This window comes from Anomaloglossus baeobatrachus, chromosome 9, assembly GCF_048569485.1.
Source record: "Anomaloglossus baeobatrachus isolate aAnoBae1 chromosome 9, aAnoBae1.hap1, whole genome shotgun sequence".
NCBI classification, from domain to species: domain Eukaryota; kingdom Metazoa; phylum Chordata; class Amphibia; order Anura; family Aromobatidae; genus Anomaloglossus; species Anomaloglossus baeobatrachus.
The window spans coordinates 186,258,968-186,278,054 of NC_134361.1; the positions used below are offsets into that span (position 1 = coordinate 186,258,968).

Here is a 19,087-nt window from a genome sequence, read left to right on the forward strand (position 1 = left end):
CTACCACCCTATGGGAGCAGGGATGGGTCTTATGTCTCCTCCCAGCATGCAGCATGGGGGGGGGGTAACTGCCACTTTCCCTGGTCCCAGTATGTACCTAACAATGGGTGTAGTGTGGATTTACCAGGGGACCGGAGTTCACTCTCTTCCTTTCCCAGAATGGGGCATCACACCGCTGGATGGGGTGCAATGACCTGTGGCGACGGAAGCCTCAGGGGCGCCACACACCCATGCTGGGTCAGTACAACACAGGTAATCCCAGAACACACGCACAGCTAGAGGGGACCCCTGGGTAGATCCAGGTAGGGGGCGTAGCCCTCGCATCCCAGCTAGTGGTGGGTGGTGTCACTGGAAACAGGGGAGTTGTGCAGAGGCAGCCGAAGGAGCAGGAGGAGGAGCCGCGTCTGGAGGGAGAGCAGTGGAGCAGGGCGCTTCCAGACACTGCACCGTTCGTGGCTGCTAGCGGGGGAGAAGGGATACTCAGCAGTGCCGCCCGAAAACCATCTAGTGCAGAGGTGGCTGAGTACGGGGACTATCAGTAGACCCAGCCCGCACGGGGAAACAGGTCCCCAGAGCAGGGGCCCATTCAGTTGGTCTGCCAAACCTGCTGGAGAGGGCCCTTTATGTGCCTCACCAACCTACACAGAGTCCGCAGCTACAGCAGCAACGAGGGGGCCCATAAGGAGGACAGAGCCTGGAGCCGTCTTTACCTTGGTCCACGCTACCCGCAAACGCCTCCAAGCGGTTTGTGAAACTTCACTGAGAAAATAGCAAGTTCAAAAACCTTATATGAACAGCAGACTTTATTTTCCATAGAAATGAATTAAGAGAGTTTTTCCAAGAGTGTTCGAGGAGAATTTTAGAGACAATCCCTTAAAAATAAAAGGACATGAAAAAAAAACAGTGTGAACATGGCGTTATGTTGGAAAATGGTCATTGCACATACTAGAGTAAGTACATGCCTATAAGAAAGCAAGAAAATGTCTCCGTTGTGTCATAAGTGACAGACAGTCATGTAGTTTCTGACAATAGAAGGTCACAGCATTTGGCTGCGCAAAATGCTCCCTGACTTTCTATTGTTCCTGCCGTTGGTATTCATTGTAGTATTAGGTAGCTTTCCTTCTGGGTTTTCATAGCTCCCCCTTTAGGACCCTGTGGAGATCTCCTTCCATCCAGCTGCTGATTGTCAGTATTTCCCTTGTGCTTAAATACTCCCATCTTCCCTGGACTTGTGCTGGTGATATTATTTAGTTCCTTCATGCTCTAGTTGGAAGGAGCCTCCTGACGAAACCGGAAGCAGTGAAACGCGCATCGAGGTGGGAGTGGCTGTCTGAGCAGTTGCGATCGATACACACATGGCTGCAGGTAAAAGTTTACTATAAGGTGTTTGGGACATATTGCTGGCATGTTGTAGTTTAGTTCATCTAGGTTCAATGGTTGCTTGGGTGTATGCTGCCAATGTTGATTCTAAGGCATATATACATGCTTAACTGTTGGCATTGTCCAATATCTGACTGGCAGCTGCGCTCTAGCAACATATGACCCTTTTAGGGCTATTAGTCCATTTGTTCTGCGTACAGGATGCCTATGTACCCTACACGTAACCATATCAGCCCTAATATATGTGGTTGTCGATCGCACTGATTTTCAGACGGCTACTCTGAGTAGTGCGACTCTCTCCCTATTTCTCACAGCTGTTGCCTATATATAAAGTATTTTTACTATATGTATGTGTTTTTTTGTGACACTTAATAAATTTTCAATGATCAATTCAATACCTGTTTGGTGGACCTGAATTGTTGTATGTAGGATTTCTAGTTGGAAGGAGGTGGCTTGTAATCATCTATAGGCTCGTTACTGTAGCTTTGCTGAACTTCTACCAGAGTCATCTGTGGATAAGTAGTACATGCACTTTTTTCCTGTGTGTCCTCCTTGCCTTGTGTTTTATTTAGTGGGGTTGACAATCCCACCCATTCCCTATTTAGAGTCCAGCACTGGGGATACCTAGGGTCAGGTATCCAGCTTGGTGCATAGGTGAGGAACCTATCTAGGGTGGTGAGGGACCCCAGGGCCAGTGGTAGGTTTGGTCAGGAGTCACCATCTTGCCCTTCACTAGACGCAGGGTTCTCCTTCCCTTCCCTCTTGCTGTTCGATTGGTACTCTCCCGTACGTAGCGTGACAAAATTCTAGTAAATTTTAACCAAAAATATGGAGCACGTTACATAATCATTCCCACCATTCCTTAATGCAATTCATTCTGATAAGTGGAAGCCTTTGCACCTTTTCTGAAGCAGCTGCACTTTGGATGTTCACCAGAACGTTACGCGAGACTTAAAATTGTCCATGTACATTGGCATGCCATGCATTTTAAAGCCACGGCGCCATTTAATATATGGTATGCTGTAGATAATCTCCACAGCGTTTGCATATTGTATCCTAAAATCTCATCCGTTGGGCTGCTTATGCAGCGGATTTTCCATCCAGAAGCTATGAATAGAACTATCATGACGTCCAGCCGCCAAGTGCGACATATCGTGACTCTGTGACTTCCCCCTTGTACAATAGTTACCTTGTGAATGGGAAAGGAATGCCATTCTACTTCTTGATTTGCATTATCTCCGCCATGTCATCGGGAGGCTGTAGGAGGCTGCCCATTGACTGAGGTCACTTGTTAGACACATAATGGGAGTAAATTCCCATAAACGCCCGGCTTTGTCTTGAGCAGAGCCTCTGTGCCCTCTCGGCACTAATTGCTTCTACATTCCCAGTGCCCTCTCTCGTGGCAAAGCCTTCAATTGGAAACCTACTAGAGGACCAAGACCTTTCATATTTCAGGTTATTAGTGCGGCATGACCCTCATTTAGCCGCTTCGTGCTTCCGTTCTCTCTGCCCTATTGTATAAATCATTACTGTTGCCTTTTTTGCACTATAAGGCATGAAAGTCCATGTAACGGGTATGTAAGGAAGGATTCGTTATCGGCTTTCTCCGTAGCAGATTAAGGAAATCCTAAAATAAGAGCATAAACCTATTTCGGTCTTGTGTTCCCATTATGTCTTCTATAAGGGTTATCACCAAAGTTATGTAGAATGCTGAACTAGAAATTTGCCATGAGCAAAGTTATTGTGCTGGAGGTCGAGAGCATTGTATACCGGTATATCCCCTCAAGTCCCAGAGCTAATGAATGGAGCTGTAGTATGCATGGAAGACCACCTCCCTATTCAAATTGGGGACACATGACTCCACTCTTGTGATCAATGGGACACATAGAGACACACACACACACACACACGCAGAAATACAGAGACACACACACACACACACACACACACGCAGAGACACACACACACGCAGAGACACACACACACGCAGAGACACACACACGCAGAGACACACACACGCAGAGACACACACACGCAGAGACACACACACGCAGAGACACACACACACGCAGAGACACACACACAGACAGGCACACACTCAGTCACACGTACCCACTGGATCCTGCTCTGACCATGTCATATGTGAATGAGCCAACTATACAGGTAAGGATGCAAGTTATTGGTTACTTCGTTAGGAATACATGGAAAGATCCCCCACCCCAAAATTCCAAGTGAAGGAGCTGCATTGTTAGTTAACATTATATTCCCATATTAGTATGTCCTGGCATGTTGCTAGTATATGCCATCAGTTAAAGAAGACCTGCTACTTATTCCCCATGCTCCCTTGAATAATCATTTTTTTTTTAAATATGGGTGTCGCGGGCGGAGGAGGGGACGCTGCGCTCTCCCACTGCTCGAGTCCGGCCGCTGCTGCTGCTGCTCGGTGGTGGCTCGAGCGGTGGGCCGGATCCCAGGGACTCGAGCGGCGTTCCTTGCCCGTGAGTGAAAAGGGTGGGGATTGATTGTGGGGATTTGATATTGTCCGTGACGCCACCCACGGTTGTGGTGAGATTGGTGACACCACCGCTGCTCTGGACGGGGATCCCGGGAGCGATGACAGGGAGCAGCCTGGATGTTAGTTCTCCCCTCCGTGGGTAGGGGGTTGGTTGTCCCGGGGCCCCGGTGATGGGGTAGGGATGGATTGCAGGCGGGTTACGGGGCCTGGTGAGGTGCAGGGTCGCGGGGGCAGCGCTGTGCCGCACGGCACGGTGGTACTCACTCAGCAAATTAATGTTCACAGAGTCTCCGGTAAAACAAAGGCTGGATGGATGGGTCCCACAGACGGCTGTGGTGTTTCTCCTCCCGGCAGGTTGATGGTGACTGCCTTTCCCTGCACCTGTGTAGTGTGTACGGTTCCAATGGGTTCCCACCGGTAACCCGCTCCCCAGCTTGGATGGGTGCTGAAGGAGCCCCTTTTGCCCGCAGGCTCTGGCCCTGGGAACTTTAGCCTTGGCGGTGACTGTGTTTCCCTCTCTCGGTTTGACGGTTGCCTTCTGTCGGGACTTGGCTGCTGGGAAACCCAGGAGGTTCCCTTCGCTAACGGATTTGACATTCACGGCGACTCCTAGCCTTGTCGGGGTCCGTAAGCCCCTGCCGGATGGTGCTGGCTTCTCTTTGCGTACCGTTCCGGTACCGCCGGGCAACCGCCCGTCCACGGTCCTTACGGCTAGCTCCAATAGGCCTCTCCTGCAGACGGTCACCACCGTCTGCCAACCTTGCTGATCCGTCCGGGCCACACACCCGGACCACTTCTGTCTGCTCCTCTATCACTTTCCTTCCTCTCACTTTCACTTCCAAAACTCAACTCTCTACTTTTCCCGCCTCCAGGACTGTGAACTCCTCGGTGGGCGGGACCAACCGCCTGGCCCACCCCCTGGTGTGGACATCAGCCCCTGGAGGAAGGCAACAAGGGTTTTTGTCTGACTTCGGTGTGCCTGACCGGGAGTGTGGGGTGTGTTGGTGTAGTGCTTGTGACGTCCTGGCTTGCCCAGGGCGCCACATTCCCCCTTAGCAAAATGCAGACCGTCCGCGGGCTGCCCGTCCATCACCGGTTTTATTTTCACAAACTGAAAAAGATAAACAGTAAACATATTACAAGTATATTAACTTCTTCCCACATCGGGAGGCATGTGTACTTAAACGTTACTAAACTGTTACGGCTTCCGCTCTCTCCCACCCAAGCAACCTGGCCCTGATGCTGCCCCTAAGCAAATGGGCAGCACCCCTTGACCCCAGTCCAGCACAAGTTACCCAAGCGGGTTCTGTCCTTTTCAGGGGACCCACGTCCATGGGGAACCCCTGAAACTCCCGGAGGATCACCACCGGTTGCGGTAGTGGCGGGCCTGGGCCATCACTTCCCTCCAGGCCCATCCTCCAAATCAGCCTCTCCGGAGGCAGTAACGGTTTCAAGCCAACATTTTTATTTACAGACCACAAGTTCGTGGTTGCCCTGCCAGTTCTCGGGCTTGTCCGTAGTAGTTCCAACGCAGTGGTTGCAAACAGTCCCCACGGGGACAACAGTGCTTCGTAGCCAACGGGCTACCACAAACAAAACTGTAGAGTCCCAACGGAGACTTGCCGTAGGGTCCCAATGGGGACTGTCAGCTGGGTCCCAGGGGCCATCCACAACACCTGGCTCCGGTACAGCTTCTTCCTGCAGCTTTTCCCACAGTCCACCATCGAACAGCACGAGCCCCCAACACCACCCTCACACAGGGGTGACCCTGTCCCACAGGACTCCATTTTCAGCTGCCGATGATGCTGGTACGACTGCTCCTCCAACCGGACTTCTTAGCCTTGAGGGCCGTCTGGAACGTCAGCAGAGTCCCAATGGGGACCGACAGCAAGGTAACCGGGAACCACTACCATGCTCTAACTTTTCTTTCTTAATCAGCAATCCCGTGGCGCAGCTGCCTTTGCGGCCGCTCCCGGTGCGGAGCACTTTCTGCTTGCTCCGGTTCAGGCGGTGTGGGGGATGGGCCCAGCCGGAGTCCCCCCGTGCCGGCTACGACCGGTACCTTCGGTAATGAGGGACCCCGCTGTGACATGGCCTGCTCTGCCTCCTGGCAGCTGCATCCCCGCCGTGCCTCCGGTGCATCTTTGCTGACGGGCTCAGCCTTCGGCTTCTTCCATGGAAGCGGATCAGGGCGGTCACGAGCTTCTGCTGCAGGTCGGTCCGCCGGGGCGGATTGGCAGGGTATCGCTACCGGTGGTGGTGGTAGCGGGCCTAGTGGCGTGGCAGCAGCAGCCAACACTGGTAGCGGGGGAGGTAGCAGGGCGAGCGGGTATGGACCGGGTCCCTCGGCCGCGATGACCGACCCACTAGGGGTACAGGGGCGTGGGTCACTTACCTTCCCTTCCAAGACTCGCTCCACCTCGCGTCTCCGTATGGCCGCCACCTCTTCCGCCATGTCGGCCTCCCACTCCTCCAGGAGGAGCTGCATGCGGACCTGCAGACGGCTGCTTAGCGGGACGGTCCGGACTTCCACCCACGCTGCGGTGCCAGGCGCGGGGACCACGGTGTTGTCGGTCGGACTCAGCATCCTTAGCAGCGGCCTCTTCCAGGAACCAGTAAATGGCCGCAGGGTCCTGGCGTCCGTGCTTCCATAGCCGCGTGCTACATGTGGCCGGCCGCCATTAGTCCCCCTTAGACTCTTTCCGGCTCCTCCTCTACAGGGGCGGGGTTTTGGCCTTCGCGCCTCCACTGCTCGAGGGGACGCTCGAGCGGGAATTTTTCGCGCCCAAAATGGCGGCTTCTCCAATTTTTCGGCCGGACACCTCCGGCGGTCACAAGGCGCACCTCTACCTGACAGCAGAGCGGTAAGATCCTGTTCGTGACGCCAAGTTGTCGCGGGCGGAGGAGGGGACGCTGCGCTCTCCCACTGCTCGGGTCCGGCCGCTGCTGCTGCGGCTGCTGCTCGGTGGTGGCTCAAGCGGTGGGCCGGATCCCGGGGACTCGAGCGGCGTTCCTCGCCCGTGAGTGAAAAGGGTGGGGATTGATTGTGGGGATTTGATATTGTCCGTGACGCCACCCACGGTTGTGGTGAGATTGGTGACACCACCGCTGCTCTGGACGGGGATCCCGGGAGCGATGACAGGGAGCAGCCTGGATGTTAGTTCTCCCCTCCGTGGGTAGGGAGTTGGTTGTCCCGGGGCCCCGGTGATGGGGTAGGGATGGATTGCAGGCGGGTTACGGGGCCTGGGGAGGTGCAGGGTCGCGGGGGCAGCGCTGTGCCGCACGGCACGGTGGTACTCACTCAGCCAATGATGTACACAGAGTCTCCGGTAAAACAAACGGCTGGATGGACGGGTCCCACAGACGGCTGCGGGGTTTCTCCTCCCGGCAGGTTGATGTTGACTTCCTTTCCCTGCACCTGTGTAGTGTGTACGGTTCCAATGGGTTCCCACCGGTAACCCGCTCCCCAGCTTGGATGGGTGCTGAAGGAGCCCCCTTTGGCCCGCAGGCTCTAGCCCTGGGAACTTTAGCCTTGGCGGTGACTGTGTTTCCCTCTCTCGGTTGGACGGTTGCCTTCTGTCGGGACTTGGCTGCTGGGAAACCCAGGAGGTTCCCTTCGCTAACGGATTTGACAAATTCACGGCGACTCCTAGCCTTGTCGGGGTCCGTAAGCCCCTGCCGGATGGTGCTGGCTTCTCTTTGCATACCGGTCCGGTACCGCCGGGCAACCGCCCGTCCACGGTCCTTACGGCTAGCTCCAATAGGCCTCTCCTGCAGACGGTCACCACCGTCTGCCAACCTTGCTGATCCAGAAGATAAAATAAACTGTGGGAAAAAGGCGCAAAATAGGGTCTTATCCGGTATAACAGATGGAAAAGTGAATGTGCAATAGAAGCACTCACCTGATGGGGTTGTGTCAGTCACAACTCCTTTAGTAGCATGAAACAAACGTGGAAGGCAGCAGTCCCGCAACAGCAGAGTAGTTTCGGATGATGGGAGAAAAGCAGGTTAAATACCGCGCCAAACCACAGGAATCAGGATGAAAAAGTAATTCTCTTTTCTTTATTTTCACAGGTCTACGCGTTTCAAGGACATATCCGTCCTCTTCCTCAGGACAAATGCAGAGTGTTTCCTGCTCGCTATAGTGTTCTCTGCATTTGTCCTGAGGAAGAGGACGGATATGTCCTTGAAACGCGTAGACCTGTGAAAATAAAGAAAAGAGAATTACTTTTTCATCCTGATTCCTGTGGTTTGGCGCGGTATTTAACCTGCTTTTCTCCCATCATCCGAAACAACCTTGCTGATCCATCCGGGCCACACACCCGGACCACTTCTGTCTGCTCCTCTATCACTTTCCTTCCTCTCACTTTCACTTCCAAAACTCAACTCTCTACTTTTCCCGCCTCCAGGACTGTGAACTCCTCGGTGGGCGGGACCAATCGCCTGGCCCACCCCCTGGTGTGGACATCAGCCCCTGGAGGAAGGCAACAAGGGTTTTTGTCTGACTTCGGTGTGCCTGACCGGGAGTGTGGGGTGTGTTGGTGACGTCCTGGCTTGCCCAGGGCGCAACATGGGCCTTTTTGATCTAGTATAAATTTTTAGAGTCTCTAAAATGGGGTGGGACTCAGTGTAAAGCCACACCCCAGAGGATCCTGTGAGCCATGCCCTTTTAGTAAAGACCAGAAAATTAACACTAAATAAAAAGGGCTGGAACCGTATGGCGGATTTGCAAACAATAGAAAATGGAATACTCACATGAACAACGGGAATAAGATAAGAACAAAAACTGGCCAATTCTCACCTAGTGACAGGTCCTCTTTAAAGTGAATGTGTTATCAAAAATTTGCCTATTTTTAAATCAAGGTTTTTTTACTAATGTTTTTTTTTTTATTTTATATCATATCATTGTCTATAAAAAAAGGCACTAAGGCTGATTTAAGACTAATATTTCCTATTGGGCATGTGGACATTAGAAGCACCAGGCTTACCTAGACCTTATTTGCTTATAAAAAGGTATAATTCTTATCTGTGCATGGTCTATTCAGGGCAAAGATCATTGTGAAGGTGGGAAATGAGGTGAGCCTAATGAACAGTTGAACAGTTGAATTCCATAGCTGCCTCTTTTTGGCTTTTTCCTGACTTCACTCTCAGAATGATAAACGTCCTGACATCTGGTGATACATTTGTGTGACGCCCTGGCCTATCAGGTCGTCACAGGGTATTGTGCAATCTGCCCTTCTGTGCAATATCCACCTCCTCCTTGGTTACGATTCCCTAACCAATGGTGTTGCCAAAACCAGCCAATCAAAATCCTAGGAACACTCTGCACCACACCCACCAGACATACCAGTGGACGGCCTGAGTGGAATAGAGTCGCCCACTTGGGGGGTTGGTTAAGGGGAGGTCAGGAGTAGGCCAGAGTAGTATTGGAAGTAAAGGACAGAGGAGGTCAGGAGCTTGGCTCCTTGGAGTTACTAAGTAGTAGACGTTGGTCTGGGCCTGGCAGGAGCTGGGCCCCCGGTTGCAGGGGATCGTGTCAAGGGGCATGGCATTGTCATGGAGGACAGCCGGCGGCCTTGTACCATCACCGGGCTGGGATCCGGGCACAACGGGGTACGTGGACTCTAGCTCAGGGAATAGCTTTAGGCAACCTGACAATTCACCCAATGAGAACGGAGCCTTCAAGATCCGCTCTCCACCCGCTTCAAAATCTGGGTACTAGCGCAAGGAGGGGGATAGGACTTTCCACTAAAACGGTCCAGGAAATCCCAAGCTCCCTCAGTTTGCCATACTGGGGAGCGGGACCCAACTAGCTTCAAGCTATAGAGGCCAACTTAGAAAAGAAGGGAAAGGTCACAGATCAACAGGCAACACCAGCAGAAACGGGACCCAAATGTGCTTCCTCTCAGCGGCAGCGGTGTCCAGAACTTTTGTTTACTAAGTTGTCGGTGTCAGCATTATTGGACTGAGTACACAAGTGACCTTTACCTCCCCAATGGCACATCCCTGTCACCATCACCGAGTCCCGGGGCATTCCCCCCCCCTACCCGTGGAGGGGTTAAAACACCTGGCTGCCCACTCCATCGCCACCGGGTACTCCCAGCTGCAGCGATGGTACTCCACCTTACCACACACCACGGGTGGCGTCACGAACTGTAAATAGACCATCCCCTGTAAATATCCCCTTAATTGTAGTGGCCGCACGACCCCCGTGTCCGGATGCCCCTCGAGCCACCACGGATCCGGATCCGAGCAGCCCGGCTGCTGACGCGGGGGCAACACATTTGTCTTTAGTGTTTGCCATATTTTTTATATATATATATATATATATATATATATATATATATATATATATATATATATATATATATATATATATATATATTTATTATATTATATTATATTATATTTTATATATATATATATACATATATATATATATATATATATATATATTGTGAGGTAGCACGGTCGGCTGCGCAGCAGAAGACACGGGATCCAGGCATTAAGGTTCACAGCACACGGTTTAATGTCCAAAACAAAAGTCCACAACAAAATACATATGCCTCTCCAGCAGAGAACTCAGGGAGTTGTGATCACTCCCTCACACCTGGCACACCTGCTCTCGTTTCCATTTCCTGTTTCCATTTAACCCTTCCTTCAGCCTGTAGGGAAACAGCATTAACCCTGGAGTGGATTTACTTTCTATCATGGAGTGAGCACAACCGGGGCGAGACATACCGGCCGTCATAGATAACCCCGGTCACAGTCTCACTATATATATATATATATATATATATATATATATATATATATATAGATATAGATTAATATAGATTAATATAGATTAATATAATATAATATCTATATATATATATATATAATATTCTATAATAAATATATAAATGTGGCGCCCTGGATAAGCCAGGTCGTCACAGGTACTACACCTACACGCCCTACACCCCGAATAGGCACACCTAAACCAAACACAAATCCTTGTTGCCTTCCTCCAGGGGCTGATGTCCACACCAGGGGGTGGGCCAGGCGGTTGGTCCTGCCCACCGAGGAGTTCACAGTCCTGGAGGTGGGAAAAGGAGTCAGTTTAGTTCAGAACAGTTTTGGAGTGAAGTGGTAGAGCAGCAGCCTGACTGTGTCCGGGTGTGTGGCCCGGGCACATACAGCAAGGTTGGCAGACGGTGGTGACCGTCTGCAGGAGAGGCTGATTGGAGTGAACCGTACGGACCGGGGACGGGCGGTGGCCCGCCGCTACCGGATCGGGGAGTGAAGAGAAGCCAGCACCATTCGGCAGGCCCTACAGACCCCGACCAGGCTTGGAGTCGCCGTAAAACCGGTCAAATCCGTTAGCGAAGGGAACCTCCGGGGTTTCCCAGCAGCCAAGACCCGATTGAAGGCAACAGCACACACCGTAGAGGGAAACAGTCACCGCCAAGGCTACAGTTCCCAGGGCCAGAGCCTGCGGACAAAAGGGGCTCCTTCAGCATCCATCCAAGCTGGGGAGCGGGTTACCGATGGGAAGCCACTGGAACCGTAAAAACAAAACACAGGTGAAAAGCAGTCACCATCAACCTACCGGGAGGAGAACAACCGCAGCCGCCTGTGGGACCCGTCCATCCAGCCGTTTGTTTGACCAGAGACTCTGTGTGAATTACTGGCTGAGTGAGTACCACCGTGCCGTGCGGCACAGCGCTGCCCCCACGACCCTGCACCTCACCAGGCCCCGTAACCCGCCTGTCATCCCTAAAACCCTCATCGGGGCCCCGGGACAACCAACCCCCTACCCACGGAGGGGAGAACCAACATCCAAGCTGCTCCCTGTCATCGCTCCCGGGATCCCCCATCCAGAGCAGCGGTGGTGTCACAACTTCACCACAACCGTGGGTGGCGTCACGGACAATATCCCCAAACCACACACCAACTCCCCTTTCACTCACTGGCGAGGAACGCCGCTCGAGTCCCCGGGATCCAGCCCACCGCTCGAGCCACCACCGAGCAGCAGCAGCCGGACCCGAGCAGTGGGTGAGCGCAGCGTCCACTCCTCCTGTTTGTGACGCCAAGTTGTCGCGGGTGGATCTTACCGCTCTGCCATCTCGTAGAGGTGCGCCTTGTGACCGCCGGAGGTGTCCGGCCGAAAAATTTGAGAAGCCGCCATTTTGGGCGCGAAAAGTCCTTGCTCGAGCGTCTTCCCAAGCAGTGGAGGCGCGAAAGCCGAAACCGCGCCCCTGTAGAGGAGGAGCCGGAAAAAGACTAGGGGGGACGGATGGCGTCTGGCCGCATGTAGCCCGCGGCTGTGGAAGCAGGGACGCCGGGACTCTGTGATCTTGTGGTTCCTGGAAGGCACCATGGCCGAGATGCACAGTCCGACCAACAACCCCATGGTCCCCGCGCCAGGCACCGTGGCGTGGCTGAAAGACCGGACCGCCCCGCTGAGTAACCGTCTGCAGGCCCGCATGCAGCTCCTCCTGGAGGAGTGGGAGGACGACATGGCGGACGTGGTGTCTGCTATGCGAAGACGCGAGGTGGAGAAAGATCTGGAGGTGCGGGTAAGAGACCCACGCCCCTGTATTCCCGAGGGATCGGCCACTGCGGCTGAGGGGCCCGGCCTGTACCCACTCACCCTGTCGCCTCCCCCGCTACCTGCCCCGCCACTAGGCCCGCTACCCGCCCAACCGGTAGCGGTACCCTGCCTGTCTGCCCGAGCGGACCGATCGGCCGCAGACGCTCGGGGCCGCCCTGAACCGCTCCTGTGGGAGCCGCAGAGACCGCGTGTTACGAACCGGCGCCACCATAGCCGCAAGCAGCCTGCTGCGGTTCCTGTTGCGCCCAGGCGCCGGCTGCCGTTCTTGGCCGTGCCTCGGGTCGTCCAGTTGGCTGTTCCTTTCACCACGTCTAAGTGTGGAGAGGCGGCTAGTGCGCATGCGTGCGCCGATTTACCCCAGCCAGAGTCGAAGCCCGGTGTTTTGCCTTGTGAGCATGCTCAGCCTGTTTGTGTTATGTCTGAGACTTAGTCCTCCGTTCAGGCTACTGAGCATGCTCCCACAATTAACCCTAACAGCCTCTTTGCACAGGTACTTGGACTTCGTGCTGTGTCTAAGTTCTGGGATGTGCCTACTGAGCATGCTCAAACTGATAGTCTGCTTTCTAAGCCTGTGGCTCAGGCTACTGAGCATGCTCAGGCACTTAGTGCATCAGAGGCTAGGTCCGGTAAGGACCTAACTGAGCATGTCCGTGAGGTGGCAGGCCCTGATAGGGCAGAGGGTGTCAGGTGTCCTGATGACGTGGCAACTCCGGACTGGCTCGCAGAGGCCCGCCCCTATGATCTGGCACCTCAGTATTGGTCGTCAGACGATGACTGGTGAAGTGTTTGGGGCGTGGCTGCCATGAGGTCATCAATGACGTGGCGGTTCCGGATAGGTCGCATGTGACGTCACTGATGACATGGCACTCTGCTATTGGACCTTGGTGGTTCCACCCTGGGTTTGGGGCGGACCCAGGTTATAAAAGGGGCTGGAGACAACATGGAGGTGCGCAGTCTTCACTTTTGCTCAGTCTGAGCACACCTCCATGTTAGAGCCTCATTGCGGCATAAGCCTATGTTGGGAAGCGGTAGGTAGGGTTAGGCGAACGGTGCCTGTCACGCCAAGATTCGTGGCTCGGCACATCAGGGTCAGGCGCCGTGCTTCCCTCCTGCCGTTCCAGTCTTGCTATAGCAGCCCAGTGGCGTTAACTGGGCTGCGGCTGCTGTGCTTCCTGTCCGATTGTGCCCCCTATGCACACGGACAACGCACCTGCTGCACCACCTGTCTGATTGTGCCCCCTACGCACACGGACAACGCACCTGCTGCGCCACCTGTCCGGTTGTGCCCCCTACGCGCACGGACAGCGTACTCCAGGACCCCTGTGGAGTTAACAGGGTGTTCCTTATTTTCCTCGGCTTCCCGGTCAACGCTACTGGTGTACCCATCTGGCCTGACGTGTCCTACACACACGTGGCCAGTCGAGAGGTGGCCAGAAACGCTAATCGGAGGACCGCTCGGCCTGACGTGTCCTACACACGTGGCCGACAGGGCGCTTTCGTGGTGGTCTTCCGGTCAACGCTACCTGGTTACCACCCGGCCTGACGTGTTTCCTGCACACGTGGTTGGTGTAGCGCTAGGTGCACCAAAACGCTAATCGGGTTGTCGTCCGGTCTGACGTGTCCCAACACACGTGACCGGTTCCCAGAGTTCCTGGGTTATCTCAGAGCCATCCAGCTCTATAGTCTCCGCCTAACCCTCAGGTGCCAGCAGCTCCATTGTCATCTGGAGCACGGTGGGCCCCGACTGGCGATTAGGATATATACCCCCTGGTCCTAATCTGCCGGTCCCCCCGTAACACCGCGGCCCCTTAACGAAGACGTATCAGAGGCCTCGGCAAGGATTGCACCAGGCGCTGAGCTTGAGCCCGGGACCTTAGCGTGGATGAAGGCCACAGTAGTTGAATTCAACCACCGCCAGCAGAACCAGATATACCTCATGATGGAGCAGTGGACCAATGAGGTAGAAATGCTGATTGCGACTGCCCCGATGTATGGGATGGGAGCAGATGTGAGGGAGCCGACTGGTGACCCACGCCCCCATGTCCTACCAGGACCGGCCACTGCGGCTGGGGGGCCCGGCCCAGTCTCGGCCCTCGTATCGTCCCTGCCATTACCTATGGGACGCCTCAGCATTGACCAACCTGACCTGCTGCCCCGCGCTATCACCGAAAAACCTGGCATGCTGAGTGCCGGAAACCCGGAGACTGCGGCAGCTGGCGGCGACCCGCCTGGCGCAGAGACAGTTGATAATGACTCCGGCCCCGGCCCCCCCTCTGAGTTCGAGGAGGCGAGTGAGCGCCTCCGCTATGAAGGAGAGCCGGTGGTTTTCTATAGTCCGCGCACCAGTGGGAATGGATACTGAGCGCCCCTCTCCCAGCAGGCCTGCCACTGCATGTTCGAGATGTCGGTAGCAGAGGATGAGGCCACCTCAGAGGAAGAGTCAGTGTGATGGCAGCAGAGCCCCGCTGCAAGTTGTCCCCGTTGGGACCACCTGTAACAGTTTGAAAGTTTTTGACCGATAAGTAAAGAAATCAACTGAAGAAGTTCACCTGATTGTACCGTGATTGAACCGGCCGTTGCCGGCAACTGTTGTCCCCGTAGGGACTGTCTGCAACCGTTGCGTAAGGAACTACTTACGGACAAGCCTGAGAACTTGCAGGGCAACCACAAACTTAGTGGCATGTAAATAAAAATGTTAGTTGGCTTGAAACCGTTGCCGCCACCGGAGAGGCTGATTTGGGAGGATGGGCCTGGAGGAAAGAGATGACCCAGGCTCGCCACTACCGTAATCGGTGGCAATCATCCGGGGGGTTCAGGGGTCCCCATGGACGTGGGTCCCCTGAAAGAGACAGAACCCGCTCGGGCAACTTGGTGCTGGACTGGGGTCAAGGGGTGCTGCCCACTTCTTAGGGGCAGCATCAGGGCCAGGTTGTTTGGGTGGGAGAAGAGCGGAAGCCGTACTGTTAAAAAAAATGTTGATGATGTTTTATGTGATTTTACCGTTTTACCTTTTTCAATTGTGAAAATAAAACCGGTGATGGACGGGAAGCCCGCGGATGGTCTGCATTTTACTAAGGGGGAATGTGGCGCCCTGGATAAGCCAGGTCGTCACAGGTACTACACCAACACGCCCTACACCCCGAATAGGCACACCTAAGCCAAAGACAAATCCTTGTTGCCTTCCTCCAGGGGCTGATGTCCACACCAGGGGGTGGGCCAGGCGGTTGGTCCCGCCCACCGAGGAGTTCACAGTCCTGGAGGCGGGAAAAGAAGTCAGTTTAGTTCGGAACAGTTTTGGAGTGAAGTGGTAGAGGAGCAGCCTGACTGTGTCCGGGTGTGTGGCCCGGGCACATACAGCAAGGTTGGCAGACGGTGGTGACCGTCTGCAGGAGAGGCTGATTAGAGTGAACCATACGGACCAGGGACGGGCGGTGGCCCGCCGGTACCGGATCGGGGAGTGAAGAGAAGCCAGCACCATTCGGCAGGGCCTATGGACCCCGACCAGGCTTGAAGTCGCCGTAAAACCGGTCAAATCCGTTAGCGAAGGGAACCTCCGGGGTTTCCCAGCAGCCAAGACCCGATTTGAAGGCAACAGCTCACACCGTAGAGGGAAACACAGTCACCACCAAGGCTACAGTTCCCAGGGCCAGAGCCTGCGGGCAAAAGGGGCTCCTTCAGCATCCATCCAAGCTGAGGAACGGGTTACCGGTGGGAAGCCACTGGAACCGTAAACACAACACAGGGGCAGGAAAGGCAGTCACCATCAACCTACCGGGAGGAGAACAACCGCAGCCGCCTGTGGGACCCGTCCATCCAGCCGTTTGTTTGACCAGAGACTCTGTGTGAGTTATTGGCTGAGTGAGTACCACCGTGCCGTGCGGCACAGCGCTGACCCTGCACCTCACCAGGCCCCGTAACCCGCCTGTCATCCCTAAAACCCTCACCGGGGCCCCGGGACAACCAACCCCCTACCCACGGAGGGGAGAACCAACATCCAAGCTGCTCCCTGTCATCGCTCCCGGGATCCCCATCCAGAGCAGTGGTGGTGTCACAACTTCACCACAACCGTGGGTGGCGTCACGGACAATATCCCCAAACCACACACCAACTCCCCTTTCACTCACGGACGAGGAACGCCGCTCGAGTCCCCGGGATCCGGCCCACCGCTCGAGCCACCACCGAGCAGCAGCAGTAGCCGGACCCGAGCAGTGGGTGAGCGCAGCGTCCCCTCCGCCCGCCCGCGATATATATATATATATATATATATATATATATATATATATATATATATATAATATATATATATATATTTTATAAAACAAAACACAAACAAAAAAAGTGAGCACACCCCTAGGTGAAAATGGCCAAATTGTGCCCACAGCGTGAATATTTTTTGTGGCCACCATTATTTTCACCACAGCTTTCACTGTCTGTGGCATGGAGTTCACTAGAGCTTCACAGGAGCGGCTGGATCCTCTTCTAGCTAGTGGATGTTAGAGATCTTGTGCTCCTCCATCTTCCGTTTGAGGAGGCCCCCACATATGCTCAATATGGTTTTAGGTCTGGAGATATGCTTGGTCAGTCCAGCATCTTTTATCATCAGTTCCTTTAGCGAATGAATGGTCGTCTTTGAGGTGCGTTTTGGGTCATTAACATGTTGGAATACTGCCCTCCGGCCCAGTTTCTGAGGGGAGGAGATCATGCCGTGCTTCAGATTGTCACAGTACATATTGACATGCTTGGTTCCCTCAATGAACTGTAGCCTCCACAGTCTGCCGCACTCATGCAGCCCCAAACCATGACACTCCCACCACCATGCCTGACTATAGGCAGGACACGCTTGTCTTTGTTCTCTTCACCTGGTTGTCAGCACAAACACTTGACACCATTTGAACCAAATAAGTTTATCTTGGTCTCATCAGACCACAAGACGTTTCCAGTAATCCATGTCCTTAGTCTGCTTGTTTTCAGCAAACTATTTGAGGGCTTTCTTGTGCATCATCTTTAGTAGAGGCTTCTTTCTGAAGCAGACCGAAGTGATGGTATGCATCGTATGGTCTGAGCACTGACAGGCAGATGCCCCACCCCTGTAATCTCTGCAGCAATGCTCTCCGCACTCATACTTCTATTTTTGAAAAAACGACCTCTGAATATGACACTGCGGACATGCACTCAACTTCTCTGATGAACCATGACGAGGCCTGTTCTGAGTGGAACCTGTCTGGTTATACCGCTGTATGGTCTTGGCCACTGTGCTGCAAATAAGTTTCAGGATGTTGGCAATCTTCTTATAGTCTCAGCCATCTTTATGTAGAGCAACAATTATTTTCTTCAGATCCTCAGAGAATTCTTTGCCATGAGGAGCCATGTTGAACTTCCAGTGACCAGTACGAGAGACTGTGTGACGATAACACCAAATGTAATACAGCTGCTCCCCTTTCACACCTGGGACCTTGTAACACTAATGAGTCACATGATACCAGGGAGGTAAAATGGATAATTGGGCACAATTTGGCCATTTTCACTTAGGGTGTACCCACTTTTATTGCCAGTGTTGACATGCCGCACCACCGAGTGAAAGGTGACACCACAGACAGGTACCTGGAGGAAGTGATGTTGGGCGCTTGTAATAGATGCGTCTTATACTTCATAAGATTGTGGCTACGCTGAGGTTTTGTCCGGGTATAAGACTCATTTAGAGTTTTGCAATTCTCATTTTTCTAACTCCTTTTTTCTTCTCTCTCTAGGTCTCGCACAACACTGCCTATCCACTCCCTGTCTGAATGGAGGAACGTGCCAGGAGACGTCTGGTGGGTTTTTATGTCTCTGCCCCACTGAGCCTCAGATCTTCACAGGACCAGAGTGTGGACTATTATATAATGCATGTACAGTATATGACTGCCCTAATGCCCACATGTGTCTCAGTACACCAGGATACCCAGACTACCAGTGTGTCTGCCAAATTGGATCTAATTGCACCGTTACGTGTGAGACTAACCCGTGTGCCCTTCCAAACTCCCAGTGCTTGGATGATGTTGGGTCATTCATATGCGACTGCCAAGCTGGATACAGTGGTCCACAATGCCAGAGTAAGGTGTCGCCCTGCACCCCCAACCCCTGTGACCACAACGCCACATGTGTGGAGAACATGGACAGTTACACATGTGATTGTCACCCAGGATACACCGGGCAGCACTGCGAAACGGTCATAAGCGTGTGTGCACCAAACCCATGTCAGAATAATGCCATCTGTATGGGGAAAGAGAACAAATACCTTTGTTACTGTGTGCCAGGTTTCCAAGGACATCACTGTGAAATAGACATAAATGAGTGTGCGTCCAAGCCGTGCCAGAACAATGGCTCCTGCCTCAACCAAATGGATAGATACATGTGTGAATGTGCCACCGGCTACACAGGTAAGGCTGCAAGATATCAGTCACTATATGTATTGTATTGTATTCTTGCTAGTTATTACATATAGATTTAATGAGCTGATTCAGAAACCATGTGACAGCCGCGTAGAAACTCAGGAAGTATAATTGTCCTGCTTTAATCTCTATTTTCCTTCCTTATTCATTTTTATCCAGGCTGCCGAA

The 19,087-nt window shown here is 53.4% G+C and overlaps 1 protein-coding gene across 2 annotated transcripts in view; it reads left to right on the forward strand.

Moving 5' to 3' along the window:
• The window catches only part of CRB2 (crumbs cell polarity complex component 2), a 175,894-nt gene that overhangs the window by 42,593 nt on the left and 114,214 nt on the right, over nt 1–19,087 (forward strand). For both annotated transcript variants that reach the window (XM_075324116.1, XM_075324114.1), the window contains exon 2: nt 18,239–18,907. In XM_075324116.1, coding sequence (XP_075180231.1) covers nt 18,239–18,907 — 669 coding nt within the window. The remainder of the gene's footprint in view (nt 1–18,238; nt 18,908–19,087) is intronic.